This window comes from Ambystoma mexicanum, chromosome 10 (genome assembly GCF_040938575.1).
Source record: "Ambystoma mexicanum isolate Mex_15411 chromosome 10, UKY_AmexF1_1, whole genome shotgun sequence".
Taxonomy (NCBI): domain Eukaryota; kingdom Metazoa; phylum Chordata; class Amphibia; order Caudata; family Ambystomatidae; genus Ambystoma; species Ambystoma mexicanum.
The window spans coordinates 726,896,742-726,919,168 of NC_090932.1; the positions used below are offsets into that span (position 1 = coordinate 726,896,742).

Below are 22,427 nucleotides of genomic sequence, written 5' to 3' on the forward strand. Positions count from 1 at the left end.
GCATATGTACAACCTTCAATTGTAAGATATACTGTTGCGGCTTCAATCTTTCCTTGACATAAACCGGCCTTTCATATCTTTCACTAACTCCTGGCTGTGTGCATTCTTTTCTTTTCTCTGCGGCTTTGATTCACAAGTCAAGGTTGATACCACAGGCTCGGCCTCGCCTCCCCAACTCTTCCGTTCACACGGGAGGGTTGCTAGCATCTTTGAAACACAACGCAGGCTTCTTCTTGTCTGGTATTTGGCTTTCTCTGCGTATCCTTCACCGTTTCCCGGAGGCAACAACCTCCTGCAGGGATCTTTAGGATTTTGCTACCCCTCGCTCTGTTCCCTCGATCGGTCGTCCTGCTCCAGTGGGTTTGCCTTTGCCTCAGAAGATCTGCTCCTTCTCGTGTCTCACCTTGCTTCCAGTGTGTCTCCATGTTCCGCCTTTTATCTGTGTGGGGGGAGCTAATGGGTATCATATGTATGTTATTAAGATCAAGTGCCTGACCTTATTAATGGGACATGTCCCATGAGGTATGCAAGTGTTGGCCTCTTTACTCGCAGTCCTCCTCTTCCTCGTCCCAGTGTTTGTGCAGAAAGGGGGGGGTTGGAACGTTGGAGAATCTTATAAAATAGGATGGGGTATGGGCACGGGAAAGGGGGGATCCTCCACCCAGGTGATCCTCCCGCACTGGCCCACCCCCAGGGTCTGGATCGAAAGGTGATGGCTGTGCCCTGGCCACCTGAGAGATCCCCGATGGCTAGCAAGTGAGACACCCTTTGGTTTCTCACAGGTGACAAGGAGGTAAGCCGAGGATGATCGTAGGGAGTGAGGGGGAATGTAGGGAGTGAGATGGGCCAATAGCTAGGTTGGGATAAGTCTGTGTATAGTTTTGGAGATAATGAGAATGAGTTCATACTTTACCCTCTGTCTCATAGATAAGCAGCCCAACTGACAATGGGCTAGGGTGATGGAGGTGAAGCGGGGAAGGTTGAAGAGTGTACAGACAACAAAGATGAGGACTTTGTCGAGAGTTGAAAAAGCATAGTTGGGAAGACCATAGAGTAGATTGGCACAGTAGTCAGATCCAGCGAGAACTAAAGAGGAGATTAGGTGCTCAGCAGTGTTGAAGGGAAGATGTCTTATTTTTCTGATGCTGAGGAGATTAAGTCCTTCTGCAGTGCCCAATTGTGTCTCCCTCTCCTCCCCACTCTCCTCACCTGATCGGTAATCCTACAATTCCTCTGTATTAAGATGCCGACGTGAGCAGAAGTCTCTCTTCGTAGCCGAAGACACTTGTCTACCACGAGAGGAAGCCACAGTGAATGCTTGAAACAAGCAGTCCTGGGACTCCTCTCCCGTAGCAGGCGACAAGGGAAAAAGCCTTAACAGCAGAAAAAACCCTTGTAAGGAAGGAGGCCAAACAGGAGTCTTCCAAGGAGATTGATGGTACGTAGGCTCCAGTGGTAGCGGAAGAGTGGGTGGTCGGCTTCTGAGGATTGGAGGAGGCAGACAGGAGCTGATAGGGGTGGAGACCAAGAGGCCCTCGCTCCGCAAGAAGGAGTAGCGAGAGAGACTCGTGCCGGCGGCCCGAGCGAGCCGCGGGAACAGAAGGGAAGCCAAAGCAAAACCAAAAGAGAGGAGAGAGAGAGAGAGCGAGAGAGAAGGAGAAAAAAAGCCTCGCCAGAAGCGAGGAGAGGCTAGAGGAATAGAGCGGAACAAGCCGCGAGACGGAAAAAACTAGCGTTCTCACCCAAAGGCAGTAAGCAGAAGCTACGGGGTTGCAACGCAGCGATCGCTGGGAGTGAGAGGCTGAAGTACCTCCCAGCGACCGCCATGTTGCAGGAGAGCTAGACCGAGACTGCACGTAAGCGGACACAACGTGCTGGAACTACGGTCTGCGCCGGAGCCCCCTCTCAAAGCGAAACCCCCCAGGCTTTCCCGGAAGAAGTCGATGGAAACCACTCAACAACCGGGGGGCATGAATGTGGGCGACCGGTTCCCAAGAGTCCTCCGACTCCGGGTAACCCTTCCACGAGACCAAGTATTCCAAGCGTCCCCTGTAGAATCTGGAGTCACGAATGGCCGAAACTTCGTATTCCTTTGTACTTCCAGAACCTTGAACCTGCAGACGGGGAAGGGATCTTAGGTGGGGATCCGGAACAAAAGGTTTGAGAAGGGAGGAGTGAAAAACAGGATGAATGCGACTGAGAGTGGGAGGCAATTTCAATCTGAAAGAGACAGGGTTGATCTTAGATAGAATATAAAAAGGTCCCAAAAAGCGAGGAGAAAGTTTGGAAAGGTGAACCCATCGAGGCAGAAATTTAGTAGAGAGCCACACCTTGTCTCCCTCCTTCCAATCGGGGCAGCCCTGCCGACGTTTGTCCGCCTGTTCCTTGTTTCGGATCCTGCTCCTTTTCAGACCGAATTCAGCAGTCTTATGCGCCTCCGCAATGGACTGAAGCACTGCTTCCGCGGTGGGAGAGTTTGTAGGAACTGGAATCATGGGAAAAATGGATCAAGGATGCACTCCATACGTGCAAAAAAAAGTAGTAAGACCTATCGCGGAATGTGTAGAATTGTTGTACGTAAATTCCGCGGTGGGTAACAATGACACCCAGTTGTCTTGATGTCGGTTGGTATAACATCTCAGATATTGCTCCAAGGTGGCGTTCAGTCGTTCTGTCTGGCCATTCAACTGAGGGTGGAAACCAGAAGAAAGTGCTCTTTCCACGCCAACTCTAGAACACAAAGCCTTCCAGAAGTTTGAGATTAACTGACTACCTCGATCGGAAATGATCTTGTCAGGTAAGCCATGTAGTCGAAAAACATCTCGTGTAAAGGTCTCTGCCATCTGAGTGGCGGTAGGTAAGCCAGGTAGCGGGGAAAAACGTGCCAATTTAGTGAAAGTATCTATTGTCACCATGATGCAATTCGGACTCTGGTAGATCCACTATAAAATCGGTAGAGATGAGACCCCATGGGCGTGTAGTCATCTCTGGTTGGGTCAGCAAACCTAAGGGCTTGCCAGATGGATATTTCGCTCTGGCGCATATTGGACAGGCCTTGATATATTCCTTAACCTCTCCTTTCAATTCAGGCCAGAAGAACCTTCTTGCAATAAGTTCAGTAGTGTTATGCACTCCTCTATGACCCGCGGTAAGTGGATCATGGCCCAAATGAATGATCTTCTTACGCCAAGGGCCATCTAGAATGTACAGTCGGTTACCGTAAAACACTAAACCTTCCTTCTCGGTATATTTCCCTCCTCGTAACCTAAGAAACTTCGGCCTTTCCGATGCCAACGCGGTCTTCACTTCTTGAAAGAAAACATTGACAAGTCCCAGGATCTTGTTTCTCTTGAACATAACTTCCCGAGAATGAGGGATACAGTCTCCAGGAACTTCCTTCCTTGACAAGGCATCTGCAACCTTATTTGAGGTACCTGGTGATATGAAAGTCGTATTGGGCAAAAAAATAAGCCCATCGGGCTTGCCTTGAATGTACGCACTCCATGTTTTGTAATGCCTTGAGATTCTTATGGCCCGTCCTAATGAGAAAAGGATGTCGCGCACCCATCAGTAAATGTCGCCAATCTTCACATGCCAACTTCATAGCGAGTAGTTCCTTTTCTAGAACCGAATAGTTGAGTTGGCTAGGAGACAAAGTCTTCGAGAGATAGGCGACTGGATGTTCCACCCCATTATAGGTTTGCAAAAGAACTGCCCCTATAGCCATGGCAGAGGCGTCAGTCTCAACAATGAACTGTCGGTTTTGATCCGGATGTCGAAGAATCGGAGCGGAACAGAACAATCTCTTTAAGTTCCTAAAACCATGTCAGCAACGGGAGACCATAGGAAAGGCCCCGAATCTTTCCTCAAGAGTCTTGTAATGGGAAGTACTATCTCTGAGAAGTTTGGAATGAACCTCCTGTAGAAATTTGAGAGACCAAGAAATCTTTGTACCTCCTTTACGTTGTCTGGGGAGGACCAATCGAGTATAGCAGCGACCTTGCCTGAATCCATGGAAATCCCTTCTCCAGGGAGAATGTATCCGAGATAGTGAACAGAGGAGACTGCAAATACGCACTTCTCGGGTTTGACCAGAAGTTTATAGCGTTGAAGGCGCTCCAGTACTTGAGTAACATGAATGATATGGGATTCCAAATCAGATGAGTAAATCAGAATGTCATGCAGATAAATGATGACCGTAACCAGTAGTAGATCAGAAAATAATCGATCCATGAATCGCTGAAATATGGCTGGGGCATTTACCAATCCGAATGGCATTACCTTGTATTCGTATAATCCGAACGGGGTACAAAATGCCGTCTTCCATTCATCTCCCTTGGCAATGCGAAGCAAATGGTATGCGTTCCGAAGGTCTAGTTTGGTGAATATGCGGGCCCCCTGTACGGCCTCTATGATCTCTGATATGAGCGGCATGGGATAGTGGTCTCTGATTGTAACCTTATTAAGTCCTCTATAATCTATGCAAGGACGCAAATCGGTGGAGTCCTTCTTTCTTATGAAAAATAAAGAAGCTCCTGCCCGAAACTTGGAAGGTTGAATAAGGCCGTTTTGCAGATTAGTATCCAAGTAGTTCCTTAATACCTGTCTCTCAGTTTGGGTTAAGGAAAACATCCTGCTGAAAGGAACCAAAGCATTAGGTTCTAGCTCCAAGGAGCAATCCTCAGGCCTGTGTGGAGGCAGATCCACAGGTATTGTCTCCTTGAAGACCTCCTGGTAGGGTAAACAATAATGTGGTAAGGCGTGGACTCCCACATGGTCACTTGTTAACACCGTCGAAGTAAGGTGATCACTCTGAAATGATCCTGAGAGACAATGCTGTCTGCAGAACAGAGACAAAAAACTCAACTGTTTGCTAGTCCAGTTTACCTGAGGATTGTGTTTGCGTAGCCAGGTAATTCCTAAAATTATAGGGAAATGCGCTGCTCGAATGATATTGAATTTGAGAACTTCTCTATGTTGGAAGATGGTGACTCCTAGTTTCTCCGTGGTATGGGTTATAAGACCCGAAGAGAGGGGAGATCCGTCCACACCCTCTACCTTTTGATCCTCTTTGCGGGCTACCCTATGAAGGCCCACCTTCTCTGCCCAGAGAGTGTCCACGAAGTTTCCGGCCGCCCCACAATCCAGGAGGGCTAGGGCATCTATAGACCTTCCCCGGGATTCAATATGTACAGGAATAACCATCAACCTGGAATCCTCCAAAGTGTTGGGAGCTGAAATTGAGAGAGAAACATAGGGACTTAATAAGTTGCAAGTTGATCCTCGGAACCAAGTCCCTACTGGCGCCGAGGAAGTTCGTTTCCCTGTGATCTGGTTGGAACCACCGGGCAATCTTTAAGCTGGTGCTGTTCGGACCCACAATAGGCACAAAGTCCCTTTTCCTTTCTCTGTCTTCGCTCAGCAAATGAAAGAGGACCCCTGGTAGCTCCGATCTGCATTGGCTCTTCGAGGGATTGGGAGGAGGAGTGAGAAGAAGACGTAGATGTATTGGATGCAGGAGGGCTTGTTGCAACGCGATGTTTGCGGCGTTCTGCTCGGCGTTCCTGAAGACGATATTCAATCTGCAATGTGGATGATAGCAGATCGGCAAAAGTCGGTGGTCGTCCTTGATCTCTTCTCTTAGGCCCCTTCTGAATATGGCATACTGGGCTTGCTCCGGCCAACCCGCTCCTGCCGCCAGAGTCTTGAATTGGGATATATATGTTAGAACATCTGAGGCCTCTTGCCGTACATCCAACAAGTCCTCGCATGCAGTGAAGGTTAGTTCCGGTCTCTCAAATGTCTGTTGCAGTAATGCCTGAAACCCGGCAAAGTCATGAAATATGGGATTGGCACTGGTCACCAATGGTGTGGCCCAAGCAAGGGCGTTACCAGTCATGTTTGAGATCAAAAAGCCTACCTTGGATTGATCGGTAGCAAAGGAACGAGGCCTAAATGTAAAGTACACCACACAAGCCTCCATAAATTCTTTTATCTTCTTTGGCGAACCGTCAAACTTCCCCGAGGGGAGCGACATTATCGGTAGTTCAGCAGGCGGAACCTCTCGAGTCATGGCAAGTTGTCGTAGAACTACGTTTTCAGCCTTAACCGTCTGTAATTCTTGTGACAAGCCCTGAACCGCCTTCCAGAGTTCCTGGATCTGTTCTTCTGCCGACATTGTGTTCTCTTGGCGTTGCAAGAGAGAGGGAGAAAAAAAGCCTCGCCAGAAGCGAGGAGAGGCTAGAGGAATAGAGCGGAACAAGCCGCGAGACGGAAAAAACTAGCGTTCTCACCCAAAGGCAGTAAGCATAAGCTACGGGGTTGCAACGCAGCGATCGCTGGGAGTGAGAGGCTGAAGTACCTCCCAGCGACCGCCATGTTGCAGGAGAGCTAGACCGAGACTGCACGTAAGCGGACACAACGTGCTGGAACTACGGTCTTCGCCGGAGCCTCCAATGCGGAAGTATCCGCCAATCGGCCCGGCTGCGTATGACATGCAGTGACTAGATCAGAACTGTTTATTTTAAGAGCACATATTTGAAAGTGGGTATCTTTTCTGAGATAAAGAACTTGATTTGATGGTGGTAAGAGCTTTGAACGAGCTGTTGTTTAGTGAGCCCAAGGTGGATGTTTGAAATTCTTTGTTCAATGGTTGTATTTTATGTATGAGTGTTAAGCCTCTCAAGTAATAGTTAATACAAAGATGATATACAAAAACTGTAATATACTAAGCATGCTCAAAATGTAAAGAAAAGACATTTAAAAAGAAAGCCCAGACAGTGATGCTTAACTTCTGTGAAAAAAAAAAGAATTGACTGTTTTCAGAAAGGGATGTAAAACACTGCACTGCTGCAAACGGGCTCCGGACCAAGACATTTTGATCCGTGTATAGCATACTTCAAATATCAATCAATTGGCGAGAGTTGGCATTGGCCGAGGACTAGCGGGGGTCATGGGTTTTGAGGAGAAAGAAGAAGTACAGTCATTATCAGGCAAGGGTAAGTGTAGAGCACTTAGGTTCTCTGGAATACTGATTAAACTTTGTATAGCGCTCCGTCTCTTTCCAGCCAGACTCACGATTTCTAAATCCCATACATCCATGTATACATAAACAGGAGGCTCTTGACCTATTTTCTGAGTTCGAGGATTGAGGGCATATCTGGAGTAGGGTGCCATTCAACAGTGTAAGTGCATAGGCGTGAGCTTATGTCTTAATTGGCTTGCCATTTTGAAGTTTGGAAAGCTTAGTTTTTGCTGGTGGAAATTATACCGAAAATGATGATGCCAGGTATGAAGGCAGTACATCCAACAGTAAGCATGGTGTTCAGCCGGTAAATGCTTTTTACATCCAACAGTAAGCATGGTGTTCAGCCGGTAAATGCTTTTTACATCCAACAGTAAGCATGGTGTTCAGACGGTAAATGCTTTTGACATCCAACAGTAAGCATTGTCTTCAGCAGGTCGATGCTTTTTTCCCTTGGTTTGAATGCCCGCCCAACTAGTTTCAGAGTGAGATTGGTATACAAATCGCATATGAAATCTGAGCATCAGATATGCTCAAAGAACCCTTTTTAACGGTTTCCTTATGCGGTGACCAACAGCAGTTGGAAAAACTCCAATCGAGGAAGCTAGCGCGTGAGTCTGACTCATGACATGGCAACAGGCATTCCTTTGCTGCCCACAACAAGAGTCGTTAAGACCTATAAGGCTGTCTCGTCTCTTTACAGCCATCTAAAACCTTCATTACATTGGACTGGAAATACTAAAAAGCTTCCAACGGAAATATAACTAACGAAACAAGTAAAATATAAATTGTACACAAATTGTTGCAAGAAAAATCTAAAAAAAGAAAGAAATTCAGTTATTGAAAAAGTTAATGACAATTTGTCCACACATCGCCTTTACACATTTTGAGATAAATGGATATTGGGTGGCTTGCTTTTGCTAAACATTACTGTGCACACATTAGGACAATTGCTAGTAGTAATGATCTCTTTTCAATAACTAACTGTGGTGGTTGCGGATGGTTATACTTTGTGACTCGTTTGCGTTCCTTCTTCCTTGTTTCAAAGCATATTTAAAAACATGAAAATAAATTGCTAGCCTTTGCTTTCTAGCACTGGAAAAATACTTTTGCAGGCTAGCGTGAGTTAGCTAAATGGACTATAAGCGTTGTGATATAAAATGGATTAAAACAAATATCCCCATGCGATTCTGTCTTTTTCACAAATTTATCGTATTACCACATCCGGACTTTTACATTGCCTCCAGTTATTTACATAGCAATTCATATATAACAGGTAATCCCGTTTCTATGCACTCATCACTTTGCCAGAAAAGGGAACTGAGGTAGAGGCAGATGAAAACATCTGCTCAAGATCACACACTGTTGTAATACAAAATGGGTACACCAGAATAGATCTTGGGTCTTCTTGTCCCACATTTGACAAGATTTCTGAATAAAACGGCTCGGAAAATAAATTCACCACAATTCCCACCTGTATATCCTTGATATGATCAATTACAATAAAGGGCAAGTATTGAATGACATGGCCTCGCATTGAACCATGAATGAGACTTGAATTACCTACTGTGATGTAGGCAACATTTTCTCAACACACACCAGAGGAATATTCTTAGCTGACAAGACCCATTACTCCCCTCCTTCTACGGTCCTTCATTTTTGGTCCATGAGGCATTAGATTTGCTTTTCCTTCTGACAGGCTGAATGGGGAGGATGTGTTTTGCACCCTTGCCCCCATTTGTGGTACCCCCTGCCTCTTAACATTTTAAACACAGAGGGCCTCGTGACAAATTTGACAAGTCCTGAGTATTTACCACCAACCTCAGATACTGTCATCGCCACTGAGTCTGTCGGATTTACCACCAGATTATGAGTGGGGTAATGGCAGCGTGAGCACCAATTCATGGGGATTTGGAGGAAATATTATGGATGGTAAATTCCATCACGGATGCCAGTACAGTGGAGGAGGTATATGCTCCACTTTACCACCCCACTTGACATTTGGAAGTGCAGAAAAATGCAGAAAAGTGGTCATAAAGTGGCAATAACTGAATTGCCACCACTTTACTGTCACGTTTTACTGCCCCGCCAAACTCGGAATGAGCCCCATAGAGACGCTTAACTTTCAGAGGAAGAGGCTCAATGTATGCAAAGCACTTTGCACCCGTAAAGGCAGCGTTGGGCAACTGGGTGGTGTGGCAAATGCAAGTTCACGAGGTGCATCGTATAAAAGGGAAAGATGGGCATTCCCCCGCCCTGCAACCTGCATATATTAAGTTCATCATGAGAGGCGTAGACAGGGCAGGGCCCACCCAAAATCTGTAAATGCCCACTCAGCAGCCTAGTGTGGACATTTACAGGTGCTAATGTCACTGCAGTGGTTCGACTACATTAGCTTCAGGCCCCACTTGTTAGACAATCCTGGCTACGCCTCTGATTGATGTGATCATGTTTGATCTTGGTTACTCTCAGAGTTCCATGAATTAACCTCAGATTTCTTTAAAGCACTCTCATCCTCGTGAAGGTGGCAAGTAACCCTTTCTAGAAATCCTCAATTTGTAGAGTTTCGAATTAATTTGCAATTGCTTAGTACTCATTTCCTCAGTGCCTTTAGACATTTCAGTGGCCAAAAGCATTGAGGAGTCGCTAGCCATATGTGTACTGAGATGATGCAGAACAGAACTGAAAGAGATGGCATCCTCACTTTCAGACCCATTATTAAGAATACTCTCCTTTCTAGGTCTTCCCTAGGTGTGGGCGTTTCAGAAACATGACACCGTTCCGCTCAAGAGCACAGAAAGGAAGCCCTTACTTACAACTCGATTATATGCTGCAAAACATTCTGACTGGATAGGACCGGTACCCAGAGACGATGCTTAAATCTGACCTTTCTAAAGATGGCAGCTGCTGATGCTTTAAAAGCCTGGGAGGTATTTTATCGCGCATGCTTCTGAAATGTAATTAAACCTATGACGGGTAATGCATGGCCAGGGACAGCAGGGATAATATCCAATAGGAAAGTGGTCCATGGGGATAGCTTCTACTTGATATGGACCAAGAACTGCTATCGGAGCAACTACCAGTATTCGGAGAGAAAGGCAGCAATCCTTTAATGTTGTATCTTAGCCTAAAGATCTCTCAGGCTCAGAGTCGCATCGCAAGCCTCTCCAGCCAACAGAGCATAGACACCATGCTGTTCCTTGTCCGGGCTCCACGGGTGCTCTGGCATGCACGTGCCGTGCCCCTTTTATTAACCACATGCGGCGGAGCTATGTAACTCCGCTGCGTGTGTCTTCTTAAAGACACAAACACCACACCCCTCCTTTATCATAACAACAAACACTGTAAACAAAATGATACTCAACAACCTTTGGAGTACCATGAAAGGCACTTTCCCCACCCCCCAACATGTGCGTAGTGCTCTACTGTAACTACCACAACAGGTGGTTTAGTTCTGTACACGACCATGCGGCTAAACTCAGGAGTTCAGTACATAGTCATTGCGGTTGGCAGGTCGCTCCCTCGTCGACGATCTCAAACCTTCTGCCCCCCTCCTGGCTCAGACTCTCCTCACCTGTGCCCCTTGACCCAGGGGAACCGGTGTACTTGCAGGACCTCCACCATCATCTGGTACCTCGGCACAGTCACTGCACAGGATGGCCTCTGGTGGGACACCATCCCCCACCTTCCTGAAGAAACTGGCATTTCTCGTAACTGTCGATCGCACATCAGATGCAGTTATCATCGACCCTCTCACTGCACCAATGTCCATGGGATTAGGCTGGTAATTCTGTGACATTTTCCCTTGGGGGTGACGGTTTCTTATTAGCACCTCGTCACCCAGGGCGAGCTGATGTTGGCAGAGGCCCCTCCTTACTTACTTTCCCTCCGGTCGCTGCCTTCGGTCCTGCTCCACCTGGACATAGTCTATTGTCACCGGTTCTCTAGGTACTACTTCTGTCAGAAGGCCTCTCGGGCATCTTTGAAACCTGGCTTTGGCAGGGGCGACTCTATTGGAGCCATGAGCGGTCGCTCTGTATTCCCAAAGGAACTGGTACAGTAATCGCTGTAGGCTCTGACCCTGTCCGTGGGTAATCCTGAAAACCTTATTTAACATCCTCATGAATCTCTATGCTCCACCATTAGCTTGTGGCCAAACTGGTGTGACTTTCCGGTGATGTATTCTGTATTCTTCCATTAGCTGGAGAAAGCTTCCACCCTGGAACGGCGGCCCATTGTCTGAGCACAGGGTCTCTGGTAGCCCATGTGTCACAAATATCTTCTCAAGAGCCACTGCTACATCATCAAATGCCACAGACTCTACAGACTCCACTTCGGGGTACCTTGACGATTTGTCCACCACCACTAGGAAGTGAACACCCCTTTCTGTGGATCCAATATCGACATGCACCGTTTCCTACGGCTGCGTACCACTAGGCATACACTCGATTTGAGGGTCACGTTGCACTGGCGAGGCCGCCTGGCACCACACACCAAAGACACAAACTCCTCCACTCGCCTTTCCAGGTCGAGGAACCACACCTTTAGACATCCCCTGGTGTCCTTGGTGTGCCAGCTCGATCACCTGGTGTATTTTGCCGGCTGACACGACCATCCGGTCTCCCCATAGCAGCACGCCTGATTCCACGAATTTCAGTTCCTCCCGTACTCTCCAGTGGTGCTCTAGGGTTGTACAAGCTTCTTGAGTTCTCTTCCCTAAACCCGCTAGCACTGGCTTTTTGGAATTTGGAAACACTTGTCACCTCCAGATGCCTTCTCCAGCTCTTGAATGGGCATGGAGTTTGGGTTGCAGACTCCACCAGGAGTTGGACATATTCATTGGCCTCATCGGCACTTGTTTCGTCTTCTTTGTCCCTCCTTACCCAGGGATGCCGCGACAAATATTTGGCTGCTTTTTTGGTCCCTGGCCGGTAGATCAGCGACACTCCGTACTCCAACAGGGCCAGCATCCATCGATCAATCTGCGCTGGTGGCTTGGCTGAAGATCCTGCCATGATCGGCAGCAAAGGCTTATAGTCCGTCACTACCATCACTGGCCTGCCAAGCATGAACAGGTAGAAGTGCTGGCTCCCCCGCAGTACTGCCAGAGCCTCATGCTCTATCTGGGAGTACCGTTGCTTGGTATCCGTCAGCGCTCGACTGGCATACGCTATGGGCAGGTCTTCTCCACGTCCGAACGGGCTGGCGTCCACCTCCACCTCTGATGGCAAAGAGGGGTAATAAAATGCCATGGTGTCATCGGCTGTGAGCGCTCCCTTCACGTCCTCGAATGCTGCCTGTTCAAGAGGGCCCCATTGCCAAGTGGAGTCCTCTTGGGTGAGGCTGCTCAGGGGTTCAGATCTTGTGGCCAGGTTTTTAATGAACTGGCCACATTACGTGACCATGCCCAGGAAGCTGCCGACCTCCGTCACATTTTCTGTGGACTTCGCCTCCATCATGTCTTTGTCTTTCCTGGGGTCTGGTGACACACCAGCCCTCCTTGAAGACAAACCCAAAGAATTCAATGCTTGTTCGCAGGAACTCGCTTTTCTCCTTGTGTAATGTCAGGCCCACCAAATGGATGTGCTCAAGGGTCTTCACGAGGCGTGACATGTTTCTGATTTGGCGAACACCAGGATGTCGTCACTAATGTTCAGGACTCCATCCAAGTCCAGCAGGGCTCCGTGTATTAGATTTTGTAATACTTTGGCTGCCGATGACACCCTGAAGCTCAGGGGTTTGTACCGATACAGTCCACGGTGCATGGTGAACATCGTAATATATCTAGAGTCGGGGTGTACTATGACCTGGTGGTATCCCGCTTGCGTTTGGAGAAGAAATTCAAACCCTGTAACTCTGCGATGATGTTGTCTATCGTCGGTGTGAGGTGCCTCTCCCTCTTAATGGCCTTGTTCGGTAGCCTCATGTCGACGCAGATCCTGACTGAGCCAGGCTGCTTCCCTTTGCGGATGACTACTATGGGGGACAACCAGGGCGCTGGATCGTGCACTTTTTCATTAATGTCTAACCTTACTAGGTTTTCCAGTTTCTGGTCCACCAGCTTTCACAGGTGAAATGGAATCCTTTGGTGTTTCAGTGCCACTGGCTGGATTGACTCATCTATGTGAAGCCTCACCGGCTCGCCAACCATCTGGCCAATCCCCTTCAAAGAGTTTCTCAAACGTCCAGAGAACGTTCTGCACACCTTCAACATACACTCTGTAGGCAAAGCTACCAGTTCCTAAGGCTTCTGTGGCCACACAGCTCAACAAGGTGTTGTGGCTCACATTTGTGACATAGAAATGTGCTTTGTTTGAACTGCCGCCATGCTCAACTTTTGCAACGAAAGCCCCCACGAGAGGAATAGGTTGTTCTCCGAATGTAAAAATGCAGGCTTTAGGCTGATGCAGACCCACGGACGTAATCATTGCTTCATAGTGCACTTCGGCCATCAGATTTACAGAGGCATCAGTGTCCACCAAAACTGGCACCGGCGAGCCGTACACTTACACAGTGCACTTTGGCTGTCGTTGGGCCTTCAATTTCAGTACATTTACACTTGAGATGAAAAAGATGTTTTCATGTTTTCATCATCCTCGTGAATATTGCTTTACCCCCCCCCCCCCAAGTTAGGATTCCAAAAATGTGTGTGTGGGAGGCACACAAGCACTCCCATCGGAGTCGCAACCCACCTCACCACATTGCAACAAAATGGCCACCCGGGCGCGTCACAGGTCCTGATCCCATGGCGTGAGACAAACGTTTGATGCTGCCGACATGCTTTGAACTCACCGCTGCTCCTCCTCCTCCTCGCCAATGTTGTATCTTGGCCTGAAGCTCTCTCAGGCCCAGCGTCGTGCCGCAAGCCCCCCCCAAGCCAACAGAGCAGACACGACAAGCTGCTGCTTGTCTGTGCTCCACAGGTGATCTGGCGTGCACGTGACGTGCCCCTTTTATTAACCACATGCGGTGGAGTTACATCACTCCACCGTGTGTGTCTTCTTAAAGACACAGACACCACATTTAGGACTTCTGTCCGCTCCTTCCCTAGTAGTTTCACAGTTGATGACAATTCTTTTAGGATTTGACCTACAAATTGCCATTTTAGAGCATTTTAAGAATAAAATAGACAGATTATGGGATTTAGCCCCTAACAATTAAAAAGTCAGGGTAACAATGCCTGCATGGTGTAAAAATGAAAGCAGGGAAAGGGGTCTGCTGGTCGCGCACCGCTTCTTTCATAGCTGTATAAAGCATTAGTGCATAGTCATCTTCATCAATATTTGTGAGATAGGGCCCATGCACCTTTTTGTGCACAGTCTCTTTGCCATCACCACGTTAGGACATTTGCTGCAAGGGAAAGAGCTGTCCCTCTGCAGCAATGCATTGAGAAGATTCTGTGCAGCTCTGCAATGGGGCAAGCTAGGGCATACAATGCCTCGTTCTTCGCTTTGCAAGCATGCACTTCAGAGATTTTGATTTTCCAAACAGGTTTTGGCTGATAGTTTTCAGCCCCAATAGGCCATATTTGGTCATCAGATAGTTTATGAAACAAATAGATTAAACCTGTAGTAATGATATCTCATAGAGGCACACCTCAAGCTTCATTGGCAAGGCTTTCAAAGGAACTGCATATGAGCCTTTTTCTTGTAGGCCAGACTTTCATCTCACGCTTTTCAGATCTCACAGAGGCTAAGGGTTGTACTTTCAGCAGCATAGTTTAAGTATGTCATTTAGCAATGCCTGCAGCTACGTTCACAAAGCCCATTAATGCCATATGAAACAATATTATAACAATTCTCCAGTTGACTACTGCATGCAGAATGGTATCCATCTTGCTGTATCCACACAAACCCCACAGTGGGACATCATATGCTAATATTCCAACGAGAAAGACACCTCACAAACTGAACCCCATTTGTACATATTCATCACAAATTAGAACCCTGTCTTGCCAGATGGAAAAAGGCAAGCAAAAGAGGGCAAGCATCTCACCTTTGCACTGTCAATGCGCCGTGGTGAGCTAGGGTCGCTGTTCATGCACGAGGTCATGCTTCCAGAGCGGTCCATAACGAAGATGAATTCCCCACAGGTGGAATGTTCTTGGCTCTCCGGGAAGTTGGGGTAAATATTTAGCATCACGGTCGCATCTGCCATCAGGGACCCTTCCAGAAACAGAGGAACAATTGTTTTAAAAAGAAGCTGCTGTGGATTATAGATAGATAGAAATTGATGAAAGAGTGGAGATAGAAAGTAGGGCCTGAAAGGTGAAGTAAGAGAAAAGACACAAAGGTAGGACAAAAACACATAAGGAAGATTTAGGAGGCACGGGGAGAACATGGGGTATGAAGATGGGCTATTATGACAATGGGGCATTTAATTGGCCAACCTGGAAGCGCACTTGGAAGCCCTGCTTCCACTATGACACTGGGTTTGTTCACTTCGTTGTAATAAATCAAGAGCTCCACATCTCTGTCAAACTTGTGTTCTTCCGCAAGAGATACCTGGTGAAAAACAGAAGCATTATAAGGCTTAGAAGGAAGAAAATACAGGTAGGGTTAAATGATAAGTGTGAATGTTATGTCAGATGATATTAATAGGCTGTTCTGCTGTGCCTCACTGCCACCGTAGAAGATTTAAAGCACCTAGGCTTGTCCGTGGAGTGGAGTGCTGTCTGCGGAGTGTACAAACACTGGAAGGAATGTTTTGTGATAGCATGATTGCACGTCAGTGCTGTTGGGTAGGGCATGGGTCTGCAAAAAAGAGAAAGGGGATGTGTTCTTAAGTGCTGTGATAGTTGGGTTTGGTTTTAGTGGCAGAGCTGGAGATTTCGAAGTTGGTATGACTGAGGGGCTCAGGAGGAAGTTTGGTGACTTATTTGTCCGGGTATTGTTATACTGTCACGATTGTGCCACTGGCACACCAATTGGCACCCATCGTGGACTATTTGGGACTCAATTGTTTCCGTAATACTCCCTGAACAACACCTATTCATATTATTGTCTTTAATTTCCATTTACAAGGCTTTGGAACTTTCGTATTTACTTTTACAAGCTACATGTCCCATGATGCACCTTGTGGCGGTTCCCATTTCCTGGTTATTCCTATACAGCAGTTCCAGCACTACAATCCCCAGAAGCCTTAGAGAACAGTGCAGCTTTCGCTTTCCCAGGACTAGAGAGGGCGGAGGCCAATTACATTCAGGAGTGCTGATCCAGGTGCTGCTAATTAGCCTACTTCAGTACAGGGCAGCTCAGTATTTAAGCAGCTGCCTGCAGGAGCACAGGCCTCTTGCATTGAGCTTTCTACCAGCCCTTTGTTGCCCTGTTCCTTGGATATTTGCTGTGTCCTGTGGCTTCCAGTTCCTGCTCTTGTTCCAGAGCTCTGTGCTTCCTGCCTTGCTGCCCTTCTTCTCAGTCCTCTCTCCCCTACCTTTTGCCTGTACCTCTGTGTCTTCCATACTGCAGCCCCGCTTCCTTGTTTGCAGCCCTCTGTTCCCTGGCTACAGCTCCCTTGCTCTCTTCCTTGTTTGCAGCCATCTGTTCCTTGGCTAAATCCCCCTTGCTCCCTTTCTTATTTAAAGCCCTCTGTTTCCTGGCTACTGCTCCCTTGGTCTCTCCCTTGCCTGTAGCCCTCTGTTCATGATTCCTGTTCTTGTCTTCATTGAGTCTTCAGTCCTCCCCTTTGGTTTTTCACTTCGGTTATACTGTTTCCTTAATTTCCCTCTGCTAGCCTTCTCTTGTCTTTCCAGCCCTGAGTTACTGTTCTTGATTCCTGTGTACAGTTTCCGGTCGCCATTCCCTGCATTTAGATACTAGGTTTCTGCCCTTCCTTTCTTCCGGTTCTCTGTTCTGAACCTTGCTCTCTTTGACTTCCTTTTCCCTCCATATTTCTGTTCTTGTCTTCACTTGTGTTTTATGTAAATCCTATGTACAGAGTTTGACTGTTGGACTCCAGCAGGCAATCTCTGCCCCTTCCCTTGTCGCGTTTCAGTGTTGTACTTCGTGCCATTGTTTACAGTGTACTGGTTCCTGTTTCAGGAAGCAGTCATTGTTCGGTTCCTGCTGGACCTGTACATGCTTCAGTCTTGTGAGTACTGTTACCTTGTTTGTGCCTTAGGGTTCAGGTACAGACACCCACTGCTGGTGATCCCAGCCATGAGCATTCAGAGTGGGCCCCTGTAATAGCAATCTGTGCAGAAGGCTGGAGTTTCCAAAGGTCTGGGGAACACTCTTTCCCCATTCTGCGTACACCCCAAGAGGGAACCCAGAGTGTTTGTATCTTTGTATTCACTGCCCCTTTTTGTTCACAGCATCTGTTGCCTATCCTCTCCTGTTTACAGGACTCCTTGTAGTCCAGCTTCTTGTGTGCCTTTCTCCCTTTAGCTTAGTGGGCACGCCCCTACCCTCAGGCCCTTCCTGACATATACACTGTAACGCAGGTCAAACTCTGCCACCAAGCCTGAGCCAAGAGTGGCTGAGATAAGAATAGACTGTGGACAAAGATGAATGCTGTAGGTAACTGAAGGACAGGGAATGGTGGAGATGTCAAACTCAATTGAAAAAGCCTAGCACTTTTATGTCAGAAAATGAGTTTGTTCCCTGCCATATCATGCAAGGCTTTGTTTTAGTTCATAGTGAGACAGTGTGGTGCCTTACTTGGGAGTAGGCTGTCAGAGTATAGCAGTATATTCCCACCTATACTGAGAAAATGTTCCCTGAACCCCCTATGAAGTCTATGTTCATTAGACTGTGTGAAAGCACTGGGAGGTAGAACAATCGGGGGAAGAAGGAAGAGACGAAGCGAGTCTCTATCCCCCTGTATGCAGTGACAGTCTGGCACCTTTCAGTGTGAAATGGTGATGTGAGACTATCCTTGGTTCGGGGGTTTTCAGGCTTGTAAATTCTTTGTTTGCTGCTTTTAGCCAAATAAGTTACATTTTACATTCTGTTCACTGACTGGATATATTTTCATATGGGAGTGTTTTTATCTAGTGCACAATTATGTATTTAGAGGCTTTTGTGTTTCACTGCCTAAGGGTTTTAAATGTGACCCTCTATGCTGGAGGGAGAACAGCTCTGCTATGCCAGGCTGGGAATCTTGCACTCCCTGAGCTCTGGGTCAGCTACTGAGCATCTGGGGAATGAAGCCGGACATTTCGACACCACCCGTTTTGGCGTAAGACATTGGGCGGAGGTCTCTTTTAGGCGCACCCTGTTGGCAGAGTCCAGCAGGGCACAGTGACCTACACACCGGGATATTGAAGATTGCCATTGTCAACCGAAGCACAGAAAAATGCAGTGCTATGGATGACAGTATATTTAAGCAAACGCTAGCCACTCAGTACATGGAGCTACACTGTGAGTGAATGGTCCATTCACAAATAGGTTGCTGTGTCCCACTTGTCATGTTTGTGAGACATATAAAACTATTTGGTCATGGAGCATTCAGTATAACAGCTCCATCTGCTGAGCGGATAGTGTTTGCTTAAATATACTGTCATCCAAAGCACTGCATTTTTTGGTGCTTCGGCAGGCAATATATTTAAGTAAATGTCAATATCCAGGAATGCGGGTCCTGGTGCCCTGCTGACTGGGGCCAACAGGGTGCGCATAAATGGGACCTGAGCCCATGGTGCTGTGCCAAAAGGGTTGCGCCCAAACACAGCGTACCGCCCTAGGAATCGGTCAATGATGCATGCCTAGCTGTTGACTTCCTTGCGCTTCCTGTTTGCACTCATTATTATTATTGTCGCTCATGTAGCTTTCAGATCGGGGTTTTACCAAATTCTCAGCCGGTCAGATATAACCTCTCATCTTGTGTGCTCTGCTGGTATCCAGAGACCACCCTTTCACGCCCTCCTCCTGCCCGTACTGACTAGCTGCGTGTGGGACTCGCATATTATAGTTTTGAGCACTTGCTGATTAAACATCACTGTCAAACCGTAGAAGACTCTGTTTGGATGATGGCAGTGCTGGAAATGGCAATTATTAACTGTGGGCTCCCACCAGCGACAGAATTTTTTAGAAATAAACATGGCTCCTTCTTAACTTGCTAACCTGCCGGCATTATATTGGCCCTTAAGTATTCCTTCAGTAAATGTCCATGCATTTTTGTCCTTAAATGTTCCTTTTTTAATCCCAAAAGTGAATCACTTGATATCTTATTTCCTAGTCCTTGGTGCAACACCAGAAATTCCAAAAATCGATTAAATGCTTATTAATGCTGAAACAACCTCTTCATAAAGAGGGTTCCTGATTGCCATTCCCAACATATTCTAAAAGAAATAGACAAGATTCTAAAGCATATACTTGACCAAGCAAAACCGAACCTCAATTAGAAGTGCATATCAAATCGTTTTCATAATGGAAATTGTTCAAACCAATTGAATGCTAAAAATACCTTCTCACTGAGTCCACTGTACCTAACTTATCTGTTAAACAAGAAAAAACGTATATATTCCGATATGTACCCGTAGTAACATCTATAAAATAAAACAAAACCATAACTCGGGATGAATCAAAAATGATTAATATAATTTATAACTTAATTACTTACGGCAATGTACCATATGATAACCATAACAGTGTTTGTGTTCAATAATGTCTTCTATTCACTGTATATATTTCTAAAAGCACCCATCCCTAGCAATCCATGTTATGTAAAAGACTACATTTAATCAAATCACCCAAATTACATTTTAGACTCACAACGTTAATACAAAAACAATGTTCCCTACATTTAAACAAACACACACAGTTACATAACACACCCACAGACCAAATACAAATAATTTCCTATAATTTCCCCTAAATACAAATTCATCATTGTTAAAATTCCATTCTCAATTGATAACAAGCAGTATAACTCCTCAACATTATTTTAGAGTAATTTTGCATCAACACTTCTGTTTATTGTTCTACATATTTCTATTCTATTTCATCCTTTATACATCCTCTAACTACTTTTGATGCCTAAGCCCTATAGGTGTATGGCCACATCTTCATGGTGGAGATCTCTCATTTGTAAATCAAAACACAAAAAAAGCTTGATATGAAATGACATATTCCAAAATATGTTTACCACTTCCAAACTCCCATATACTATAAATGACTACCTTACTGTTAAATGAGAGAAGATTATTTCTCAATAGAACCAAATTCCAAATTGTAATGTCCCACAAAACAAGACATACAAAGTTACATTAAGAATGCCTTTCTGAATTGTGACACACAATTGCCCCCTGTCCAGTGTAAATGGTTACTATGTCATACATGTACTCATCAATAGTGAGTCTCTTCATGCTCAAAATCTGTCTTCATATTCAAAAATGTGTGCTGAAAACATTATATTCCCTGCATCCTTTCAATCTAAAAAACAAAGATGAAAAGCCAAAACTAACTATAGCTTTTGTACAGTCTATGTCTAAATATAAACTACTTATTTATTTTCATTAACCCAACCATATGTAGCCCTCAGATCTCTTTCTTCAGCAGCACTTTATTATCCACTAAGTGCTTGTATACATCCAGTGCTTCCAAAACATATTTGAAAAAAGGCCAATCTCTTATAGAGTGGCATACGTCGTAAACGCGTACCAGCATTATTTCCTCTGCTGTACGGTTCTTTTTAAAAGAAAATTATCCTGCGCTCAAACTATTTATCACGTGATATAGCTTTTTCACATATACCACGCTACATGTTAGTGTGAGTCCCTTGCATGCGATCTCCCTCGAGTCAGCTTCAACAACTATACCGCTAAATGTCGCCTCTTCCTCGAGCTAAAGGAAATAATAGGCTGATTGCAATTTAACAAACCACATCTCATATATTACCAACTCATAGTAAGGGCCATTCAATCTGTCGATTAAGCCCCTCATACTTGTGGGCTCCCAATCTATATATACACTCTTGTTCTCTTCTCAAAAATGTAGTTTCCAAATTAGTAGTTGCACTAAGTTTCTCAATAGCCCACCATGTGAGATTGTTTACACAGCGTGCAAAGTGCATAAAATGCTGAACCAATAGTGCTTGTACATTTTTTCTGCAGATGTTGGATCTATGTTCTGCTATTTTATAATAAATGATGTCATTCCTATATAAATTCTGTTATATGGACACATAATCAAATACATCACATTCTTTGAAGTGCAGGTGTATGATCTTTTAAATAGCAAATTCTTCCCATGTGTTCAAACGATTTCAGTTTTTTAGAAAAATGACATGAAGTACATGAATCACACGGAAAGTTACCTTTGATTAAAGGCAGATTTAATAATGATCTTAAACAACCGTCCCTTTGATGTTTATTTGTCGTTAGGTATCTCACTATTGAGTCTTTTAAATAATTACCATTCTTTGAAGGCAGAGGATGAAGTTATCGTCAATAGTCTCTGAAATTCTCCAATTACTCTTAACCTCTGGATTGCTTGACTATTTCCACAATATGTGGTAACACAGACTAATTATTCTGTTTTCTCTTGATGAGACAAAAGGAATTCTCGATCTCTCCATCTTGCTCTTTTCAGTGACATATTCAACATGTTCTTAGGGTAAACCCTCATTAGTAGTCTTAATTTTAGAATGTCAGCATGCTTATAAAATTCCCCTATTAAGGTGCAATTCATTCTAATTCTGAGGAATTGACCATAGGGAATGTTCTCTCTATTAACAATTGTGTATGGAATTTTAATAAGGATTATTTGTATTTAGATGAAATTATAGGACACATGTTTTTGTATTTAGTCTGTGGATCTGCTATGTAACAATGTTGGTTTGTTTAAATGTAGTGAACAATTGTTTTGCATTAACTTTGTGAATCTGAAATGAAATTTTGGATGATTTGATTAAATGTAGTCTTTTACATGATAGTGTTTTTAGAAGTATGTATAGTGTATAGGGGGTGTTATTGAACACAAAGACTGTAATGATGATCATTAATTCTGTGTCCATGCTCACATCATGCGGCCAGCAATGCTAGTACAGAATTTGAGCAAGGGATTGGGAAAACCAATACACGGATAACTCCACTTGCCTAATTCAATTATCTCAAAATACTGACTGCATTCAGGTGCAGAAGCACCTGTGCCTTCACTTCATCTTTACAAACATGTATGTTTAATCTTTTCTCTACTGTAAGGGAGGCATGGCATCACTCACAAGTAGACACTGACACAAGAGTTGCACATTTCCAAAACCTTTATTGTTAGATTCAAGGGGGTTGGAAAAATTCCTGTCTGTCCCCATTACTAAAATGGGAGTAATCTCGACCATTGAATAATAAATACACAGTCCCAGTCAAACAATAAAGGCCTATATTAACAAAAACCGAATGCCCGATCTTACTCTAATACAAACTAATGTGACATAGGGATATGTAGCTAAAAAAGGAAAAATCAGTGGT

General features: G+C 45.4%; 1 protein-coding gene across 38 annotated transcripts in view; it reads right to left on the reverse strand.

Moving 5' to 3' along the window:
- Positions 1 to 22,427, reverse strand: part of LOC138491680 (von Willebrand factor A domain-containing protein 5A-like) — a 925,839-nt gene that overhangs the window by 724,104 nt on the left and 179,308 nt on the right. For all 38 annotated transcript variants that reach the window (XM_069618327.1, XM_069618326.1, XM_069618336.1 and 35 more), the window contains 2 exons: positions 15,414 to 15,528; positions 15,020 to 15,189 (listed from right to left, as the gene is read on the reverse strand). In XM_069618327.1, coding sequence (XP_069474428.1) covers positions 15,020 to 15,189; positions 15,414 to 15,528 — 285 coding nt within the window. The remainder of the gene's footprint in view (positions 1 to 15,019; positions 15,190 to 15,413; positions 15,529 to 22,427) is intronic.